Source organism: Phyllostomus hastatus, unplaced genomic scaffold (genome assembly GCF_019186645.2).
Source record: "Phyllostomus hastatus isolate PE091 unplaced genomic scaffold, TTU_PhHast_1.1 phas_scaffold_755, whole genome shotgun sequence".
Lineage (NCBI taxonomy): Eukaryota > Metazoa > Chordata > Mammalia > Chiroptera > Phyllostomidae > Phyllostomus > Phyllostomus hastatus.
The window spans coordinates 6,892,254-6,912,071 of record NW_025334039.1 but is presented as its reverse complement, the minus strand read 5'-3'; the positions used below and the strand labels follow the sequence as shown (position 1 = coordinate 6,912,071).

Genomic DNA, 19,818 nt, shown 5'->3' with positions numbered 1-19,818 from the left:
GGGGATAGGGCCATGTCTTCTTTCTTTGTTTCCACTTTGTCAGTTTGTGATGGAAACAGACGTCTCTTCTGCAGGAGTCCTTGGCCGGTTCAGAGTATTGCCGTTCCTTCAAATTTGAAAGTATAATGATTAAAGGATATGAAACTGTTTAACAGAAAAAGAGACTCTGTCACTTAATTCCCTACATGTATGCAAATTATCTCATCACCAGAGAGAACACGGCTTCTGTCCCCACAGCTTTTTCAAACGCAGACTCAAAACTTCAGTGACGTATTGTCTTGCTGCACCCAAATCGCTTTTGCCTGGATGAGCCCCGTTACAATTTACAAAGAGCGTTGTTTTGTATAGCCACACAAATAGACAACACACCACAGTTCAGGATGTTCCCATCTGTGGGGCAGGTTCTTCATGTGCTTTTATATATATTTCCACAGTGAAGTTTGGGGCTCCATCAGATTGGGGTGTGAAGTGGCGGATTTGGCAAAGAGAAAGACCGGGACCATTTACTCGCATGCTTAGTTCTCTCTCTAAAATGAGTTCACAAAAAACTACCTGCAGTCTGACTTTCATTATGCCCTTCAAGGCTGAGTTACTGCTCTCTGTGTTTTTTAAAATACATTTTATTGATTATGCTATTACAGTTGTCCCATTTCCCCCCTTTATTCCAGTCCGCCCTGCACAGCCCCTCCCATCCGCATTCCCCCTGTTCTCTGGGCTCTTGTAGCAGTTTGTGTCTCACTCTGCTCCAGCACTGCCCCCCCTGCCTACGGTGATTCAAGCTTGAAATCCACTTTGGTAAGACTTCTGCCCTCTCACGCTCCCTTAGGAACCTTCATGGGCCTAGTTGGCACATCAATACAATATCTAAAATTATATCTAATAACATGTTGATGTTAGATCTTATCATCTTGTTCTTCATTTTTGTTTATTAATTTCTTGTCTTTATGTTAGATATTTACAAGAACCTGGGGCTAAATTTTTTTCTCCCATATCATCTAATTCTTCTTCTAAATAACATCAAATCTTTGAAAAATTTTCTCAGGAATTCTTTGCTTGGGTTAGGTAATAGCTTCTCGCTTCTATAAAATTTTATGTATCTTGGAACAGAATTCTCTGCTTATAACTAAAAATTTGCTTGTGTGTATAATTCCCCATTTTAATTTCTCATTTTTTCAGTTAGATGGCATTAGAGTAGTTCTGTATATAGTATATATTTTGGCTTTTTGCATATTAAATAAATAATGTAATTATTATTTAATAATAATAATTATTATTTAATAATATAATTATTAAACAGTGATATAAACAAAGGTACTATTATTCATAGAACATTCTAGACAGTTTGAAGTTCAGTTGTACAAGTACTTAGTTACTATTTACACTTCATATGCCTCAGTTTCCTCATCTGTAAATAAAAATAATCGTTGTACCTAACTCATTGGGTTTCTATAAGAATTAAATGAGATAAATCAGGTAGAAAGCTCAGAACAGGACTTAGCTCATAATGAGAACTGCATTTTCCTTCTAAAGAGCAAACTCAGAAATGTTGTCTGTTAAAGGTGCTAAATGCTTTACATTTAGTGTAAATTTTGAGGGCATTTATACCAATATATGATAACCACTATAAAATACATAACCACTACTCAGCTCCTTACCTTGTGTTAACATCTATCATACATTGCAAAAGAGTTGTTGTTACTATCCTAGCCATCATTGATACCACCAGAAGCACCCCTCTTTTTTTTAACCTGAGGGGAAGCATTCAGCTTTCACGCAGGAATCAGATCAGAGCTCTGTAGTCGCAGAGCCTCCAGCATGTTCCCACTGAAATGTGTGGTGTCCAGCTGAGGCTCTCCAGTTGTTAGATGATGACAACCAGTTGTTTGTTCACTGTCCCATTGTGGGGCATGGCCTTTCTCAGGTAAAAGAGTCACCCCGTATATGTAACTAAATCCACCACCAAGGGTTAGCAGGCTTGGGTTTGTTGGATGTTAAGATTTTTCTCCCCACTAGGGGTGCTTCTTGGCAGGTAGGGTCTCCCTCCAAGCTGAATATTTCTGAGAGAGCCCCATGAAGAACTCTCCGTGATCACATAATGGACGTGGTAGGTGATTGATTGAGTGCCGCTGTGTTTACTGCTGTGGAATTTTATTTTTATGACCCCACCTGGCATTGGCACTGTCCTTCCTCTATTTTTAGCAAGTTACCCAACCTGAAGCCCAGCAATGCCTTGGGGCAAGGCCTTTACAGAATTTGTCTGATAACCCTATGACCACCCAAGAGTGATATGAGGGTGGTGCTGGTCAGCCCAGGAACAGAACCCCAGGAAAGGCAGAATGAGGGGCTAAATGAGGAAATTGTTATTCAAGTCACTTTTGCAAAAACTTTCTTTTGACCTGTGCAAAGGTTTTAAACATTTTCAACATAAGTGAAGGTTTTCGCACACTACTATGCTGTTCAACTCCCATTTAATTGTTAGTTTAAAACATGTAAGGATAAGGATAAGGTGACAAGTCATCAGGTCTTAGCAAAAGGTCTTATTTTCATCCAGCCCCTTGTTAATAGTGAGAAGCTGTTTTTTGCAATATAATACTAATCACATGTCAACCCTCTTCCTGTGTGGAGTGACATCTTGAGTTGAAACATTTGTAATTAGAAAGATATAAGAACAAGTTGACTAGGAGAAGAAAAAAAAACTCTATGGATTCAGGGAAATTCCATAAAATTGAATAACGAGCCACTGAAATTTTACATACGTGATACACAATGAAACTTCTATTCAGAATCATAAAATACAGTCCTTGGCAATACTTAGCCACAGTAAATAAATATGGATTAAACTGATTGAATCATTCTGAATAGCTGGATTCTCTGGATAGCCAAAAGTTTTTGTTCTTGAACCTTATTATTTCAATTTGGACAGAAACATACCTAAAATGTAATATATTATCCCTTGGTTTTAAAAGCAAACTAGAATGGATATAATTTAACTTTGTTTTAAATTTTAGGTATCAGTTATTGTACCATGTGATATCCTGAAGCCCACATTATTTGCTTTTGTACTAAATGGGTCGTTATTATTTGTATTGGACTTTGTGCCCAATTTTTCATAGCTCTCCTGTTGCATTCTTTGCTGGGAAGCCGCTGTCTTCTTTTATTACTCTTTTCAGTCAGTGTGTGAAGCAGCCCCTTGGTCGTTTGCTCTAGTCCCCAGACCAGGTCATCAATCTGGCTGAGTAGGGCTAGTCCACTGAGTGTCTGCAGAGCACCTATGGCATCACATTAAGGAGGCACTCACTCTCAGGGTTGTACAAGTGCAAGGTCAGCACCTGTGAGTGAGTGCCTCCTTAAAAGCTGTTACCTAGGCACCTGGCCTGCCTCACCCTGGCCCTCCCAGTTCCCAGACTCACTGAGGACCTGGGTCAGGGGCTTCTCTTGTGAGTAAAGCACTTATGCTTTTAGTGCTTGGAGTTTGGGGGGCTTGAGGAGCTTCAGACAAGTCCATCTCGTCCTTGGGGGACCCTTTTAATGCGCTGGTCAGCAGTTGTTGTCTGAATAAGTGAGAATGTTAGATAGTTAAATTCTGAATAGGAGAGGTAGTAGACAACATTGCCCTTTTGTCTGTATTATTGTGATAGGAAAATAAGTTATTACCCCCTAAATCAGTTTATGGCTTTTATTCTGACCACTTTATTTGTTTTATTAATCAAGACTACAGATTTTTTCCTAAACAAGGCATATAACATGAGTTTATTTTTTTAAAAAAAGCAAAAAGCACACACACAAAATATTTTTTAACAAGATTTGCAATAAATTCCAAGTGTTTCTTAAACCTTTTGGTCCCAGGTCCATTTGCACTTTTAATAATTTTTGAGGAAATTGAAAAGCATTTGTTTTGCTCATTATATCTATCAGTATTTATTATATTAGAAATTAAAATTGATAAAAATTTTATAACATAAGAATACACAGCATAAGTTTTATTAGCCGTCAGAACATTATGTCATCACACATATATCCTATGAAAACATTACAGAATATTTGTGACAAAATGTGAGTAAGAAAAGACAAAAAGTGTCTTAGCATTATTTAAAAAATAGTTTTTACCTTGCGGACTCCCCAAAGGGGTTTTGGGGACTCTTGGGGATCCCAGACCATACTTCAAGAATCAGTATTATAAATTAATATGGAATTGCCTCTAAAAAAATGTGTAATTCTCTTAAATCTCAAGGTGTAAAATATCAGTATCTATAGTCTATGATGACCAGAACAGGGGACAAAGTAAACAACAAAACCATCAGAACATTAAATTAAACATTAATTTATGTCCAAAATTGATATCCCTAATGCATAAGCAATGTGGCCAGTAGAAATGCACTGTCATTTGTGTTGGCTGATTGTTTTGGTGATGCTTATGACCTATATAATCAAAACTCCTCTCAGAGTGATGAATACCTGTGTGTGAACCATATTTTGTACTAAAGCAGTTTCCATTGTTCTGTTGTCTAGGCATGCGAGGTCCCGACTGCAAATGTGCACGGTACAGACCCCACCGCCAGTGGGGAAAGCACCTCACAGTGAATATGACATATTTACTCTAAAAAGAAAGATAATTTGTTGTACTACCTAAAATGACAGATGGGAGCTGGCCAGATAGAGCCTGAATCACCATAAAGTTTACGATACATACGGCATTCACGTACAAGGTCCGGCAGCAGAAGCGACATCTGCTGGAGGGTGGTTGGTAGGGTAATAATATAGGTGGAATAAGTTATAGTTTTAATTTGAACATCTCACCTAACATGTCATATGATGTGCTTGAGTGTGATAGTGTTATGTCACAGAATTACATGCTTATGATTTTGTAATAAAAGATTTTATAATAAAAAAGAGGGCATTCTTTGTGCCAGACCCTATATTTTATTTCAAACCAGAAATTTGACTTTAAGAATAAGAAATAATAAAGAATAACATACAATATTTTCCTGCACCCCAAATTACCAAAGGATGATTTTAGTACATTTATTTTTAAAAAGTGACACAAAGAAAACCACAAAAAAAAACTAGAATCCCATCACTCAAAGATAAAGACTGTTATATGTTCTTATTGTCTTTTCTATGCTGACAAAGCATATTATATGATATAATTGTGCTGTTCATGCTACCAAAAAGCTAAATTACATTGCACACAGAGGCCCATAAAATATTTTTAAGCAGGTCAAGCAATGTATTACTTGAGCCAGTGAGCCCATGGGAAGGAGAGAGCTGGTTTGGTTGTATCATTTTAGTGAAGAGACACATACATACAGAGAGTCAGGTTAATGCCTATTAAGACTTCCAATTCCCTCGCCCCCTTTAATTTATTGACCATGGAACCCTTGATCATTGCAAGTAGAGATGGGCTGCCTTGGAGACCCATTTTTGGAGTCCTGGGTTCCCAGTCTTTCAACAACAGCACAAAGGCCACACATGAGTTGTCTATTTAATAGCTGCCACCAGTGCCCGTCAATTAGAATGCCCTGGCACTCACTGTGCAGGCCTGCCATTGATGGCATACCTGTGCTTTTTACAGTAGGTGGTCATAGGAAAAATCCACCAGAAATAGCTCGAGCCCTTTGAAAGCATTTCAGGGTTGCAGAGGGAAAGTCTATATCTGTGAATTAACAGGATCAAAGAACAGCCGCCTTTGCCAAAGGAGGAGGGAGCTAGCTTTAGTTGCTGGTTTAGAATCTGATTAATTTTCATGTTGTTTATTAAAATAGTTCCCTGGGCTTATTTTTTCAGGATACCTTGATTTCTTTTTGTTAAAAGAGCAAACAGCAACTTGTATATACCTACTTCTCTATCCTGTTAGTGTGTTTTCCAGTGGAGACAGTGGGATGAGGAGAGGGAGGCAAAAAACCAGCTTCATTCACCTGGTAGAAAAGTCGCATAGAATTTGCCCTTTGTTTTTGAAAAAGCGAGGTCTAGTAGGACCTCGCCTGAATAAGTACCTGTTTGCTCTTAGGCTTAAAATGGAAGATCTCAAGAGCTTCCCAAGACTAGGTGCCTTCTGACAGTCACAGCAAAGCTAAGCTGGTTGATAGAGGAGGTGGCAAGCTTGTTCTGAATGGGCTTTTGCTACGAAATGTAGCCCAGATTTTGAAAGAGGGGATTCCTTAGAAAGGCAAGGGATGTTCCGTCACAGATGGCCAAAACTCTAGCCCTAATTGCCTTCCTGCCCTTGTTAAGAAATGGAAGGAAAGTGTTGACAATGCGAAGAAATATAAATAATGGGATTGGGTGACTGCCTGTGAGTATACAGCCAGCGGGAGGGCAGACATTGTGTTCCCTGTGGGTAAGACAGACCAAGAAAGCTGCCCTTGGAGTGCCAGGGGCCGCTTCTTCATTTCTTGGCAGCGAGGAGAAGGGGCTTTTGTGGCATAGGAACAGGCTGCCAGTCAACTATATTTATGGAGCACCTGCTGCGCGGAATTTGAAAAGAAGGAGACAGGCCTTGTCCTCAAGAAGCTTGTGGTCAAAGAGAGAAGAAAAGTCACCATCTACTGTAAACCCTTTAGCATTCATGATGGCATTTGAAATGAAGAGGACTTGGTGATATTTAGGGCATAGTCTGAGCCTTGTCACTCAAAATGAGTGTCAGGGACGGGCAGCATCAGCATCATCATCCGAGAGGCCGTTAGAAATGTGGAATCTTGAACCCAGAGTCAGAATCTGCGCTTGACCAAACTCCCTAGATGATCTGTATGTACACCGCAGTTTCAGAAGCAGCAGAGGGGCCTTGAGGTGGTGCGTTTCAAATGTTTTGAGAGAGCAAAGCTACCTGGCTTGGTGAGTCAATTGATAGAAAGGGCAGTTCATTTACCTGTGAGCCTCTTAGACACCGGCATCTCATCTTCGTCTTCTCTATAAGCTCTCCCTCCCCTTATTAAATTCATAATGGGGCAGCAATGAATTCTGGTTGCCCGGGGCCTTCTTCTTTTGGTCCCTATTCAGTGGGGTCCTGTGGAAACGGCTGTGAGTGAATCATTGTTACAGAGGTAGCTAACGAATGTTGGGAACAAGCAACTGATTTTTAGAGGAGTGGAAAAGCTGTGGGCAAAGTCAGAGGCACGGGTGTGAAGTGAAGTAAGACAGCGTTGGGCCTGGAGGCTAACTTCAGTGGTGTCTAGTCAGTCCCAGTCGTGTGCTGCTTGGCCTTTGCCACTCCTGGTTTCCCATCTCTCCAGGGTTAAGACAGCAGGGATTCTTTGTTTCAAATGCCTTGCAAACTATTGAGAGTTCTTTTTCTTTTTTTTCATCTTTTCTGTCCTCCAGGATTAAATGATTGATCAAGTTATCTACATTGTACAAACTATATATTGCATGTAAATTTCATGAAAATCAATTATTACCATTTCACAGTAGGAGAGCGAGAGGCCTACCTCCTCTGTTCAGTTCCCAGATGCTTTCTCATCCCCCGCCCCAATTCTAAATATGTTCTAACATGATGCAGCCCACAGACCTCAAAATAAGGCCAGTCCCTAGCAGATGGCATGTGTAGAAAGACATGAGTGTCATCTTCACAGGTGTGTCAGAATAAAATCCTGATAAAGATGATGATAACCATAAAGGGATAGAACATATAAAGTGTGTACCATGTTCCCCATCCCTGCAAGAACTCATTCATTCCTGCCAACACCCCTTAAGGTCTATTCTGCTATTATTTCCAATGCATAGATGAGGAAATTAAGGCTCACTCCACCCCTACAGACAGGGCAACATCCATCATATGGGACCAGGTGGCCATGACTATAAAAACCAATCAATTCAGTGCAGGGAAAAATGCAGTAATATCTCTGAAAGGTCCATCAGCTTACTTTTGCCTCCACAAGCCTGAGCAACTGAGAGGGGAATTGCAGCCTCAGGCTGCAGAGTCCAGGTTCCGAGTCAGGCAGACCTGGGCCAGAGCCTGGCTCCACTCTTCATGAGCTGTGGGACCTCGTAGGGACTCCGTTCTTATCTGCAAAATGGGGATAACTACAGTATGGACTTCATAGAACTGTATGGATTATAAGAATTAACATGTACTAGGTGCTGCATGCAGTGGGTGTCAAAAAGTGGTTGTGCTTTATTTATTCCTTCACTGGCTGTAAAGTTTTGGGGTATCTATGATTTTTAGAAGGACAATGTTTGGCTCCACCTACCTACGAGGCAGGCATGTGTTTTTCTACTTTTGTTCCTGCAACCTTCTTAAAAATGTACCAGCATTAATATTCTATGTTTCTATAGTTCTGACTATCTGCTGCAGTTAGCTGTTAATGACCCATTTTCTGTGGATTTCTTGGAAGTTGAATTAAGCCTTTTAAATTCTCTTTGGTTTGATTTGGGGTCTGTTACATAGAACGTGGGGACCACAGACACAATGGACATGGAGAATTCACTTTCAGGGCACATTTACAGTTTCAGTGTCCAAGACAATTCTCTTTTGTTTATTTGACTAGAATTCATTCACCCTTGGCCTTACTTCCAAAACAGGATTTTAAGCAACCACAGCTTCCCTTACAAAGTAGGCCTTTGTTTACAGAGATGCTGAGAAAGCACAGCCAATTTGATAGTTTGTACACAATCACCAAAGAAGCCCTTCTTAATTTTCTTTTTTGGTCATTTAATGTGTTTTCAGCAATAAATGAGATACTAAGGAGAAAGGAAAGGAATGAAAGATCCCTGTCCTTGTTTAGGTGGGAAGGAAAAGAAATATAAATATATAGAAACAACTGAAAAATAATTTAAAAATAATTCATGAATAAAGAATGTATTATGATGTGGTCCAGAATGCCAAGAAAACAAGGGAGAGGAACAAAATGGAATAATTAGCTCTGAGAGTCTTAAGACAAATGTCAAGAAGACAGACCAAGATGGCCATAGGACAGTAGTAGTAACAGTCATCGCTGTAAATTGCAGAGCTCTATCTATGTGCCAGGCACTGTGCTGGGCATTTTATATAGGATTAGCACCCTAGGAGGGCATTTATTCTACTATTCTCATTTCACAGATGGGGACACCAAGCTGATAGAGATTAAGGAATTGCACCAGGTCACACAACTAATCAGGTGTAAAGTCAGGATTCAAACCTAGGTCGGTCTGACGCAATCATACATAGAGAAAAAACAAAAGGTCTCTTGGGAAGAAGATCATCAATCACTCTTAGTGGCAGAAAGGTCAGAAGATGAAAAGAGACACCAGCTCTGGAGCAGAGGGGCACCAGGAGGGAGAGGGAGGAAGTGCCCGCTGACAGTGGCTTTGAACGCTGACCTGAAGAATGCAGACCTAACCCGACAGGTAACAGGGACCCTCTCGTGTACGTGTACGAAAACAGGATGAAACCCAGTTGTGGCCTAAGTAATCCCTGCGCCTGGGGGAAAAAGAGACTGGAGGTTGGCAAAACTTGTCTGGCAAGAAGGAAGAGGTCCTCAGGCAATGGGCAACTGTCCAGAAGACAGCAGGTCAGAGAAACTGGCTCTCACTCTTGGTCTCCTGATAGCTGGGTGCTGCATCAACTCACCCAAAGCCAAGAAGTCAGCATTCGAGTTCCATCTCTGCACTCAGATCTCTGAACATAAATTGCCTTGACCAAGGGCTTCATCTTCTGGTTGATGCTGGTACTAAAGAGCTTTCCCATGACGTGGCAAAGAAGCAAAAGCATTTCTCTCGACACCATTTCTAAGGAACACTGGTCTTTCACTGTACCTTTTTTGTTTGTTTGTTTTTCACTGTATCTTTAAACCACATCACATCCTGCCACATTCTCATCTGCCAATCTGAAAGGTTATATGTTTTCTTTTCCATTTAGTCATTTTTTCTCCCTAATTAGTAAAAAATAGTGTACTTACTTATGGACATCTGAATGAAAATAGTTTTTTAGAACAATACATTGGAGTTTATACCCAGCACAAAAAATTAGTGATGGAAGAAAACGTTGCTACAACACGGCAGCCCTGCACCGCTCCTTCCTTGATTTCTATTGCTGTGAGGCTGGTCCGTCCGTGCTCGCTGCAGCCTACCCAGGCGGAAACAGGGTGCCTGGCCTGTGCGTGGTGATGGCTTTTGGCCACACCACTCATTGTGAGGCATTTCTGCTTGGCTTGGAAAAAGGCACTTATGGGAAAAAAATGTGAAAAATCCAAGATCCAGGCAAAAGATAAGGCTACTGGGATCCCACAAAGTACCTAGAATACAAAAACTTTTCCTCGATATTTAATTGTCAGGCAGAACACAATTGTAAATGATACCACCTTCTTTAACTGCCTCTTCTGCCCTGGAGGAACAGCTGGTTCTCACGCACACCACTCATTCCCAATTCTGGGCCTCCACGGAGCTCAGCAGGGGAAATTCTATGCCCTTTGGTCACGGGACTGCCTTTAGCTAGTCGGACATATTCTTGGACAGAAGTTTCTTGAACAGACTTTACCACCAGAATGCTCTTTGTTCTGGATATACAAAGCCAGATATAAAATCTCAAAACCAGAGCTCTGAAAACCTCGGGTAAGTGTAGGTGGAAATCTGCTCCAGGTGTATATACTTCCCAAAACAACTGTGAGAGAGGTAGACTCTTTCCCCGTGAACAGAGGGTTCGTCTTGCACAGGGAAATGCTGCCAAGACTTCGGTTTCCTCAACATTCAGAAGGTTTGTCCCATGAGGGCAGGATGGTGTTGGAGATGCTGTGGTGCCTCTGGAAAGCGAGGTCTGAGGTCTTGTTGACTGAGCGCCAGCATCACCTTAGACTCTACAGGACGGGAATGCCTGAGGCTCTAAGGGACATGCTTGCCACTCAGAGTGTCTCATTTGATGCTCACAGCAACCCTATGCATATAAGGTAGATGCTGTATCTGATTTTCCAGAGAAGGGAAGCAGGCTCAATGCCATTAAATGCCCTGCTGCTGCCACCTGGATCCCCATTTTACCTGTGTTCTATGCATCATTAACCTCTCCCATTACCTGAACATCGATATGATACCATTTAGATCCTCACCTCACACCATATGCTAAAAGGCAGTGTGTCTCAGGCCTCTGGATGCCACAGGTGGATGCTTTGCCTGCTTCATCCTTCTTGTCAGTGCAGGTAAGATGACTACCTTGAGTTTAGTGCAGCCAGGGGCTAAGGAAAGTAGCTTTCTCAGTGATTCATGAGCCTAACACTTCCATTACTCTTTTCATTTCTAGAAAATGAAGCGCCCGCCCCAGCCCCAGCCCCACCCCCGGAAGGTAAGTTAAAACACTACCTCACACATTGGGGCTGCAAGTCCAGAATGTCTATCCCCACACGATTTGGCCTTCAGTGGAGCTGTGAGCTTTATTTAACTCGTGTGGAGAAGCTGGACGGCCACAGTTGTAATAGGTGTATACCAGTAACAGCAGCAACTACAACAACACATTGTGTTTATATAACCTTCTCACATTGACTTAATTTGGATGACACGTCATATAGTTATAAAACCCTTCGAGTTATGGCAAAGTTGTCATTATGCCCAGGTTTGGGTGTTGTGGAGACTGGGTATCCAAAGCACTGAAGGCTTTGCAGTGTTTTCTCACATATCGCTATGGGCAAACAAAATACACATCTTTCCTGTGAGAGAGGGGAGTGGATCCCACCTGGGTCCTGGAAGATCACCAGCCCCTTCTTGACTTGAACTATGCCACGATCAAGCACCTCCAGAAATGCAAGATTCGGGGGCCTCTGCCGGCTCAACCTCAGAACCAGCTTGTCCAGCTCTTAGTACCCTGTTGTCCACCAGGTGGCAACACAAACAAGGACTAAAGAGTCTGGTGAACTTGACAGGTAGAGGCAGTGCCCAGTGACACGCAACAGGTGAAGCGTGCTTTTGCAGCTACACAGACCTGAGGAAGAGAACAGGGTTGAAGGGATGACAAGCCCAAGTGGAATGCTAGGCTCCCAGCATGGATCTCCAGACCCAAACAACGTGTTTTTTCCCAGGGAGACACCAAAGTGCCTTCTCTCGCCATTCCTCCTCTTGGGCCAGGATGAGAAACTAGCATTTACTAAAGAATTGTTCACACAGACTCATAGACACAGAGAACAGATTGATGGTTGCCAGCGGGGAGAGGCGTTGAGGGTCTGGGTGAAAAAAGTGATGGATGGAGAAGTACACATTGGTGGTTATGGAATAGTCACAGGGCCATAAAGGACAGCGTAGGGAATATAACTGCTAATTTCATGATAATTATGTATGGTGCCAGGTGGGCACTGGAAATGACAGGGCGAATGCTTTATAAAGTATATGATTATCTGACCACTATGCTGTACACCTGAAACTAATACAAAATAAAATTGAATGTAAACTGTAATTGAAAAAATGTTTTAACAAGAATTATTCTTAAAGTATCTACCATATGCACAACTCTGCCCTAACCCTTCAGAAGCATACAGAGCTACCTACCAGATACTTATGGATACCAGGGTATGGAGAAATTGTACCAGATGTAGTAGAGAACTCTAAATAGAACACATTGCCCTGTACTCAGTTTGCTTATCCCAAGTAGAAAATAAAATACAGAGCAGAGAACAGTTCAATAAAATAGAACCACTAGGTTGAAACATGAGGCATGACTCTAAGAACTTCACCAAGACACTGTGTGATTTGATTCATTTAGTGCATTTACTTGAATTGACAATGTGGCGTGAAGACAAGGGGTGGGAGGTCACTGTAGACCAGTCCAGCCGAGTTGAAAGCAGGAAATGAGTAAACCCTCAGTAGCTAGTAATCTTTTTTTGTGTGTGGAAATTTATAAGGGGATTATGAAGCTCTTTTACCCTGGAGATCATTTTCAGGAGGGCAGTTTGAGAAATCTAACTGCTCACATGAGCCCCGTTGTCCAGCTAAGAACACCAGATCACACGCTCAAAATCCTTAAATGGTATAGAAGAGTATTGCTATGTGTCAAAATGAATGAAACGGGCTCAGTGCCACCTGAGTTTAAACAGGGATAAGCTCAAGTTTAATTTTCTTTCAACCAGTATAAATGTGTGGCTTTTTTCTTTTTTTAGGAACTTCTTCTTTGGTAGGTTTCCTCCTTGCATACACAGATGTATTTTTGCCAATGCTGTGTAGATTGAGGACCTACAGGCCATTACAGATAGAACCTTTCCCTTCTGTTCTTCAGATCAGTGGCTGTCATTGGACCACTAGGAAGTTTCCTTTATTTTGCCATATTTCATATTCATTGCACAATACTGACTTCCTGTTGCTCAAACAAGTCTCCTACTAAACTCTGCTGAAAATGTCTTTATGAGTTAACTAAGATTCAGATCTACATTCAATCAAAGGAGAGAGTTCGTGCTTGAAAGAATTCTTTTTAAAAATATACTATAAATCAGACACCATTTGCAGGTATCTAAACTAATATGATTCTGCATGGAGAGAAATGCAAAGTAGATGGTCTCATGATAAACTCTGATTTTACTGCTACTTCATATTGTACTTATTGCCACTCATCTTGACCCAGAAGATTAATATGTGCACCAAAGTATTTTCTTTGAAACTCTTGTACAATTACAGCTTTTATACCCTGGCTATATTATATTAATATCATTCTATAACATTATTTAGAAGTAAACACTTTTAGAACCACTTCATGCATCAAACTTCCTTAGAAAGGCAGTCAGACCCTTGTCGGGGTCCACGAGAAAGTGACCTACCCTAATTACCATGTGCTGACTCACCGACCACTGGAGTGTGGCCCACGTTTTATACTCGTTCCACGCCAGCATGTTCTAGCGTGAACCCAACAGCTGAATGTATTTTCACAAAATCTCTGTTGTGTGTTTGTGCATATACTTTTTTCTAGTGATCAGATGAATTGCTTTTATAAAAAGTTTAATGTGACTCTACATTATAATCCCCAACTTCATCATTCATGTGCAGCATAATAAATGTGTATGTAATATCGTTTATGATCTGTCTGTTTTCATTTATCCCCCCACACACACTGCCTATCACACAATGAAATATCTTAAGACACTTTTTAAAATGTGCTTGTACTTTCCACACAGAACCAAATAAAGAGACGGAAGCTGGAAATGCACCACCAAAAGGTGAGCGGAGGGAGAAAGAATGAGGCTGAATCTAGTAAAGTTAGAAGCAGAAAGAGGTCAGTAATGATCGCCGGGGAGACTCGGTGGAGTTTCCCGGCACTGTCTTTCATCAGTGTGGTTAAGTGTTCCTTGTTTTCATCTTAGCTATGCAACCCAATGGTGCTTTGATCAGTTTTCATTACACAAAATTTCTAAAAGAAAAACAGTAATGGTTAAAAAATATCACAAGCACTCGTTGAGATGCCAACAAATTAATTAGTACTTTTCTGTTTCCAGTGTGCAGATCAAGGAATAGGTATGTCTGGATTACACCAATTTGGAAACTTATCTGGGTTGCCCAGGTCTTATGTTAACTGAATGTTTTCATGTTACTGTGTAAACTGTTCTAGGTTTCATTAATAATTTTGAAGGCCAGCATCTCATTTTGTAACACTGTATATTAATGTAGATTTATATAATAATTTATGTAGGTGGACAAGACAACCTTAAGCAAGCATCACATTGCTCCTTATTGATTTGGAAACTCATTCATTTCTGGAATATTACTCTACTTTTACTTTACATGTGGATAGTCTATTTTTATTTTTATATTTTTAGATAGTCTAGTTTTAAACCATGGGTAATCTTTATTACATGGATCCACGAAACACTAATTCTTTTGTGTCATGGAGGAAGTCACTGTCATTTCTAACCATCATCTTTAGCTAAGGAGAATTAGCTTTCTACAGAAGAAAGTTTTGACAGAGGCAGATTTGACAATTCTGCTTTACATATTTGTATCACCACTTATATGATCATTTTCTTATTTGTATAATGAATAACTTAGTTTAAATTTTAGAATAACCAATTATTTCCAGACTATAATAAGGTCTGTCTTTCTGGATATCACTCCAAAGTGTGTTAAGTATCTTTGTTCTTACTATGCCATATCTTTTTACCTAATTCCTATGATATTATTGTCTTCTATACATTAGTAAAATACTTTTCTTCTTTCTTTCAGTACATTGGACCACTTTTCTTCAACTAACTTGAACTTATACTCTCATAAATGAACACATAATTTTGTAGTATACTCACTTTGTCCTTGACCTTCAGTGACTCCCATGGATAGTAACCTGAATACTAATCCTGGCTGCATGAGACACAGTCTGAAGGTTATCTGCTTATGGAATGCAGACAATGCAGACTCCTAGAACTCTTCCATGTGATGGGTTCAAGGATGTTTGGACATCTGGCTGAAGTTATTGTAACATTATTCTCTCCAAAGCCGATGGCATACACCTCTGTTTCCAAATTTGGAAAGGTGTTTGGGCCAGGTTCTACGGCTCAACCAACAAAGAAGATGACGTGATCCCAGAGGGCAAGCTGGCAAAGTTAAAACAAAGTCTGTGCCTTATCCTTAATATGAAAAGTCATCCAATTATATGTGTGTGCTTAAATGAGAAAATGCCTTTCTATATGTTAAAGTCAACCACCCAACCAAACAGTCAAGCAATCAATAAAAACTTCTTTGTGCAGGACACAGTTTGATAAAAGAGCAAGATGAGATGACTAGGGAGGGAGTCCTGATTAGTAGCATTTTTTCCCTGACATTTGCGGCAGTCAAGCAAGGCCATGGCCCCATGCAGTCACATGCCCAAGTCCATAGATTGCCATATATCTATTTTCTCTACATGCCTAGGAAGAAAATCAATTTAGGATAGAGGGTGATACCCCTAAATAAAGAAGGTAGGTTAAGTGGAGTTTGTTTCTAAATATATAAACCTTTCAACTATTACCTACTTTCATCAAGGACAGCAAAGTTTTAAAGAAAATGCTTAAGAGAAAAAAATAGACACAATAAACTCTGCTGTATGTATGGCCGTGGCTGAGAAAGAAGACTTGCATGCGCCCAAACAAGATTGACAACCCTCAGTCCATCTAACTGAATTTTAACCATTCAGCTTGGGTTTCACTCCTTTATACAGCTTCCCCCCGACTTCCACCTCCCCTTCCTCCTGAGTTCTCTCAGTCCTGTTCCCTCTGTCATTCAGTCACTCTTTTCTCTTCCTCATCACGTATTAATGGTTCACTTCTTCCCTTAACAAGCTGTATAAGTTTTTTGACAGCTGGGCACCATGTCCTAACACCTCTTTGGGCCTCTCATGTTGTTTTTCCTAGTGTCTGGCAGAGAGCCGCACAAAGCAACCTCCTAATATGTACCTGTGGAATGAAATGAACAACGGAATTTTCATGCTGGCTTTGCTGCCAATCACATAGACAATGACAGTCTAGACAGAGTTTTATTCACATTTGCTGGGCAGGAGGATGACCATTCCATGCACACTCAATAATGAGCTTCAGAATGAGACAATTATAATTGCCATTGAGTGCTCATCCTCAAAACAGAGAGATAATGTAAGCCCAACCTAGTTAAAGCTATTGAAATTGGTCATGCCTAGATATTAGTGCATTTTCACATTTTAATTAGTCCCCTAATTACTTAAAGTATATTCAGTTAATAGCTCCCAGACTGTCACTGTTGAGAACATTATTTAAAGTAGTACAGCCTTACTGCCATTCTCATATTGTCTGAATCATTCTGTGACAACCGGAAATGTTCTGAAAATATCTGCGTAGCCACAGAATGTGGTTTGGTTCTGATATCAATCTTATATAGTAGTGCTTGTGGGTAGATTCGCCAACTTTTTATATTTACTAAGAGTCTCTGTCAGGGAAATAGCTGGTTTTCCAGGATGAGGTTTTGCTACTTGTTGATTGGCTTGTTTGTTTGCTTGCCTCTGGACTTACTCATCCAGCTCTCCTGTTCCTTAATACTGCCCACTTTGTCCTGGAATTGAAACAGTAGAGATGACAATGAAAAAAAAAAATGTGTTTAACCAAACAGGAATTTCCATGTGCAAATCCCCTTTCAGATCATGCTGTGAGACAATGTCCTTATAAAAATAAAGCTACCAGGATTTAGGATTCTTCCAGAAGAATGACAGGTGGCAAATCAATAAGATGCAAAGTACAAATTATTTTTTTATACCCTCAGTGGGGCCAAAGAACTGTCCTTTATTTGAACATTCATTTATTCAGCAAGTATTCAGAGGCAGCTATGGTGCCAGGCATGGAATCCTGCCCTCCTGGAGCTGACTTCAGGGAGCTTTAGAGAAGAGAATGACTGTCAGCAGAATACAGTGGATTTCAGCTTTGAAAGCAGACAATTTTCAGGGAGGGTCAGGATAATGTAGGTGCTCAACTGGGATCATATGATCTTATGATCCATCGACACTGTATGTGCGAACGTAGAATAAGGAAACTGACTCTCTTCTGTGCCTTAACAATGAATGGGCCCTGTGGGAAGTTTCGAAACAGGTCCTGTGGGTGGTTGCAGATGTGCCAGTAGCATTAGGATCGGAGATTACTTTGATGATCAGACTCATTTTAATACCTAAGCTCTGACATATATATATATAAATATATATATATTTATTTATTTATTTAATTTTTATTTTTTGTGTCTTATTAATGTATAGTCTGTAGATACCTTGGTAAGCCCAACTGGGATAGTTACTGACTCTTTTTATTTTTCTTCCAGAAAAATAACTGCTTTTGATAATCGTGGCAAGAGAAGTAAAACTTTCTTTTCACAGGCAATAACCATCATAACTGAACCCTGTGCATATCAAAGAGCTCACATAACTCGAGCTGAAGAATTTTTCTTTTGGCATGAGTTTGGATAGCAGAGGATGAAGAGAATCAGCAGAGGGTCCTGAAAATTTCTCCTAAATAATATGATTTTTTAATTTAAAATGTGATTAAACTTTTTTTCTTCATTTAGGTCCCTTTGCATCTACAGTAGCATGATATTCATGATTCTTACTAGCGTGCTAAAATATTTTTCTGAAATTTTACCTTCAGGAATCAGACAGCTGTCCATGAAAATGCCGCTGTGCTTTATATTTCTTTGTAATGAACTTTGTTAAAATTAAAATCACCATCTTTTTAATTCTAAGACAAAGCCATTGTAAAATACAACATCAGTTTAATAGGATTGGGGAAGAAAAATGATTAAATAAACATATTTATGGTAAGATGAATCCTGATTTCAGAACTATCAACATGTGAAGGCATACGTCTTTTAGTTACAAAAATAAATTTATCAAATTCCTCAACACATGATGGATTAGTGTTAGCTGTTGATATTATTGTCTTCCATATGTGGTAGTTGTGCTGTTGTTATGTTTGGTCATGTATGCAAATAATTACCAAACCTGATTGCCCCGCTTGAGGAATTCCTAATCTGTCTAAATCAAATCAGGTATTCAACCAAGGCTTGTTTATAGTCACATGTATTTTAATTTCATATTGCTTTTTGACCTTTATTATAAAATTTCAACAACAATCCTAAGTTCATGTTACATAAAAATTAATTTAAAAAGGCAATTTAAATCAACCACAGGTATAAATTATTTTAGGCTTAAGAGAGTATGAAGAATTGTAAGAATGCAAATGTTCTATTATCTCTGGAGGTCTCTCCCTTGAATTTCAGATTTCATGTGTCCTCCCCTAAAAATCCCAGGCTTGAAATAGGAGACTGAGTTCTTTCTCTTCTTTCTAGGCATTCTTCTTTGGGAACTTCGGTTGTTTAAAGAATCCTTTTCACGGTTTTGCAAATGCTATTTTCCCATGACTTGAACACAGATAAAATTCTGCCTTGATACTTTCCCCTTCTGTGTAGCTAAGGGAGAGAGTTCCACTGCCCTGGGCCTACATCTTCATTAATGCTGCATTCTCAAAACAGATGTGTGCGTTTTTGTCATCAATGTAGTCCATTTTAAATAGAGAAAAAAAGAGAAATTATGACTTACATCGCATATATTTCTTGCTTCATTTTGTTTGAAAACACTCTTTGCATGGTGCCATGCCTTTCGTATGTGTGCTGTTGAATTAGGCACAACCCAAAAGATTTGGATATTCAGTTTCCCTTCTGGCAACCTGCTTTTCCATGGTAAAGAAAACAATGAAATGCTTGAAAGATTTGGATGAAAACAATGAAACGTTTGAAAGATTTGGATATCCAAATGAAAGATTTGGATATTCAGTTTCCCTTCTGGAACCTGCTTTTCCATGGTAAAGAAAACAATGAAACGTTTCATTTTAATCCAATTCCACCAAATTCAACCAGGCAACTTTTCAAGAATTTCAGGTCAGCATCCCCACATCTTAACTACATTTCTGAATCTGAAGGGATGCCAGGACCAAAGATACTTCTAAAAGAAGGGAAAACTTCTCAATTATATTTTCCAGCACTCTAGTAAATCACATATTGCCAGTTGAGAAGGAACTGCTCTTTGGAAGTAATGTCGGGTCATCCAGATCATTTCCTGGAGCTCTGAAGCACTGGTTTAATATGTGGTGACTTAATAATCTAGATAATTGTGCATGCCCCCCCCCCCGCCCCGCCAAGAGCTTTAATGTTTAGTGGACATTTAAACTACTCATTCATTGATGTTTTGCTTATCTCTTCATTTTGGTTGTATGAAAATACGTGAATACTCTTCTCAATCATTCAGCATTCTAAACAATGAACTCAAGGATTCATTATAGACTGTGCACAAAGCAAGCTAACCACAAAATCAATATAAAACAAAGTGTTCATTTGACTCAAAATGGTTCTAGTTTCTAGTTTATACATAATAAAGGAAGTTCCTTTCTAAGATTTGTTTGAGTTTTAAGA

The 19,818-nt window shown here is 39.8% G+C and overlaps 1 protein-coding gene across 14 annotated transcripts in view; it reads left to right on the top strand.

Moving 5' to 3' along the window:
- Positions 1 to 19,818, top strand: part of MYBPC1 (myosin binding protein C1) — a 79,137-nt gene that overhangs the window by 5,351 nt on the left and 53,968 nt on the right. For all 14 annotated transcript variants that reach the window (XM_045826422.1, XM_045826417.1, XM_045826414.1 and 11 more), the window contains exons 2-3: positions 11,204 to 11,245; positions 14,052 to 14,093. In XM_045826422.1, the coding sequence (XP_045682378.1) occupies positions 11,204 to 11,245; positions 14,052 to 14,093 (84 nt within the window). The remainder of the gene's footprint in view (positions 1 to 11,203; positions 11,246 to 14,051; positions 14,094 to 19,818) is intronic.